Source organism: Anneissia japonica, unplaced genomic scaffold, assembly GCF_011630105.1.
Source record: "Anneissia japonica isolate Jap-2015-1 unplaced genomic scaffold, ASM1163010v1 scaffold1813_len188347_cov109, whole genome shotgun sequence".
Taxonomy (NCBI): domain Eukaryota; kingdom Metazoa; phylum Echinodermata; class Crinoidea; order Comatulida; family Comatulidae; genus Anneissia; species Anneissia japonica.
The window spans coordinates 123,907-126,959 of NW_022711452.1; the positions used below are offsets into that span (position 1 = coordinate 123,907).

General features: G+C 34.7%; 1 protein-coding gene across 1 annotated transcript in view; it reads left to right on the forward strand.

Annotated features, from left to right (window-relative positions):
* The first annotated feature begins 1,435 nt into the window (after positions 1–1,435).
* Positions 1,436–3,053, forward strand: part of LOC117107507 — a 2,035-nt gene continuing 417 nt past the window's right edge. The window contains exons 1-3 of the mRNA XM_033249202.1: positions 1,436–1,951; positions 2,063–2,386; positions 2,498–2,982. Coding sequence (XP_033105093.1) covers positions 1,436–1,951; positions 2,063–2,386; positions 2,498–2,982 — 1,325 coding nt within the window. The remainder of the gene's footprint in view (positions 1,952–2,062; positions 2,387–2,497; positions 2,983–3,053) is intronic.

The following is a 3,053-nucleotide window of genomic DNA, read 5'->3' on the forward strand; positions in this document are numbered from 1 at the left end:
AAAAAAAATCTAATGATATTTTATTTTTTAGGAGACACAATTGGCTGGAAATACATTTCTACTTCGATACTCAGCCCATCATTGAGATATGATTACACTGTAGTATATATTGGTGTGTTTTGTAGTTGAATGGTACATGTATACTGAAAGTGGTGCATAATTAAATAGGCCTATCTATAGTCTTCATGGTTGGTAATAATGTTACTATTTAATATAAATTAATTTACTGCTACTATAATAAAGAAATGCAGTATTTATTTAAGTGAAAATAAAATATTCTAATTTCTAAGTACTGTAATTTTAACCAATACTATATACCTTGCAAGTATGAAACAGCACACTTTTTTTTTATAAGAGCAAGTAAAATTTTTCGCAGGATCAGCGTAATTATTTTTTTCATACTTTACAAATGTGGAAAATTATTATTCTACATAGATATTACTTTACTCTAGTATTACATGTACAGTACTAGAAATAATGTATAGTTATTGATGGTTTTTTTTTTACCTTAACTTCAATTTGTTCTTATAAAATGTGTTCTTATAGAAAAAAGTGCAGTATTAAATGCGACAGTATTAAATGCGACAGTTTTAATACAATATACAAATAGGCCCTAACAGTCTGATAATGCCAACTTGGGTGTCAATGCTTAAAATTAACAATATAATTAGTAGCTATTTTAGTAACAGCCTTTTAATTTTTTGTAATTTTCTGTGAGTACAATTGCTTGCAATTTGATACAATAACAATTTTTCATAAGGTGATTTGTAAATAAGTATTTTTATACAAATTGAAATTATTAGATATTTAGATTTAAACATGTAACAACATTTATATAATTCATTATTTTGATATAGCTTTGTTTTAATAATTAAAATTATGGACCTTAATTATTTCAAATATTCACTTCTTTCTTTAAGTTGTCATAAGGTGGTTTTGTGTGAGAGTGTAGTTGTGCTTCTTCTGGGACTATAACATTGACGTGGTGGAGAAGCTTGTGTTCCTCAGTGATCCAATGGGCTATGTCGACGGTAGCTTAGCTACTGTTAGGGTCACCCATGTCGAACAGACCATTGGGGAGAGGACAGACAAATAATAGTCCAAACAACAATCCTGAGAAGGTTGTGCGTAGCGTTAGCGCCGCTACCACGGAAAAAGATTTTTGCTACAGAAACAGTAACAAATGAGAACATTCAAATTGAAGACTTGGGTGAACGAAGGAGGGTTGGTAATAATCTACCGCTAATGAGGGGCTGGAATGAAAGCCGTAAGGAAGTTTCAGACCGGAAGAACACCTAAGCCAAAACTTTTTTTAGGATGCTGGAATGTTAGAACAATGTACGAAGCTTGAAAAACAAACCAGGTTATACGAGAAATGGAAAAATATAACATGGAAATTCTAGGGATAAGTGAATGTAGATGGAATGGATAAGGAATGATTAGACATGCAAGTGGTGCAACAATATGCTTTTCAGGACAGGAAAGCGGACATTACGGGGGAGTAGCTCTAATAATCAACAAGAAAATAACAAAGACACTGATAGACTGGGAGCCTATAAATGCAAGAATTATACGAGCAAGATTCAACTTTAAATATACAAAATTGACCATTATCCAATGTTATGCACCAACTGAGGACCACTGCGATGAAGACAAAGAAACCGTGAGGAAAACCCCAAAGGATGATGTAATGGTAGTTATGGGAGATATGAACGCAAAAATAGGAATAAATAACACAGGGAGAGAGAGGGTGACGGGAAAGGAAGGTCTTGGCAAAATGATGAATGACAATGGAGAGAGATTTGCAGATTTCTGCATGGAGAACGACTTAATCTTCAAACATATGGACATCCATAAAGAAACATGGGTTTCTCCAACTGGGAAAACAAAAAATCAGATTGACCACATCACAATAAATAGAAAATGGAGGACATCCCTTCAAGGTGTCAAGGCAAGAAGAGGTGCTGATATGGGAAGTGATCATCACTTACTGGCAAGCCAAATCAAATTAAAATTACGTAAAACGTAAAACAAAGAGCCAGAAATTCTCTTTAACACTCAGAGACTGAGAGACCCAGTCACAAGAAACATCTTTGAAATCAATCTCAAGAATAGTTTCAAGGTACTAGAAGAGCTACCAACTGAGGACATTGAGAGTGGCTGGACACAATTTAAACAGGCTTTTACAGAGACAAGCAGTTTGGTCCTAGGGCAAAAGAATGACAATGGAGAGAAATTTGCAGATTTCTGCATGGAGAACGACTTAATCTTCAAACATAAGGACATCCATAAAGAAACATGGGTTTCTCCAACTGGGAAAACAAAAAATCAGATTGACCACATCACAATAAATAGAAAATGGAGGACATCCCTTCAAGGTGTCAAGGCAAGAAGAGGTGCTGATGTGGGAAGTGATCATCACTTACTGGCAAGCCAAATCAAATTAAAATTACGTGAAACGTAAAACAAAGAGCCAGAAATTCTCTTTAACACGCAGAGACTGAGAGACCCAGTCACCAGAAACATCTTTGAAATCAATCTCAAGAATAGTTTCGAGGTACTAGAAGAGCCTCCGACTGAGGACATTGAGAGTGGCTGGACACAATTTAAACAGGCTTTTACAGAGACAAGCAGTTTGGTCCTAGGGGAAAAGAAAAAAGCATGGAAAACATGGGTGACACCAAAATCATGGAATTTTATCGAAGAGAGAAAGAAATTGAAACAAAAAATTCTCTCAAGAAAGGAAAACTTTATGAGAGATAAAACGTATAAACGGAAGAATAAACAAGTGAAGAAGAGTGTGAAAGAAGATAAACAACAATTCGTTGAAGAACAAGCGGAAAAAGCAGCCAACAGAGGGGATCTATGTACATCATACAAAATTACAAAATCTCTCATAGGATCATACCAAATAAATTCGTCTTCAACTGTAAAAGGAAAAGACGGAACAAGAATTACAAAACAAGAAGAGGTGTCAAAGAGGTGGAAAGAACATTTTCAGGAGGTATTAAATAGAGAACCACCAATCGAAGAGGCAATCATTAACCTAGATA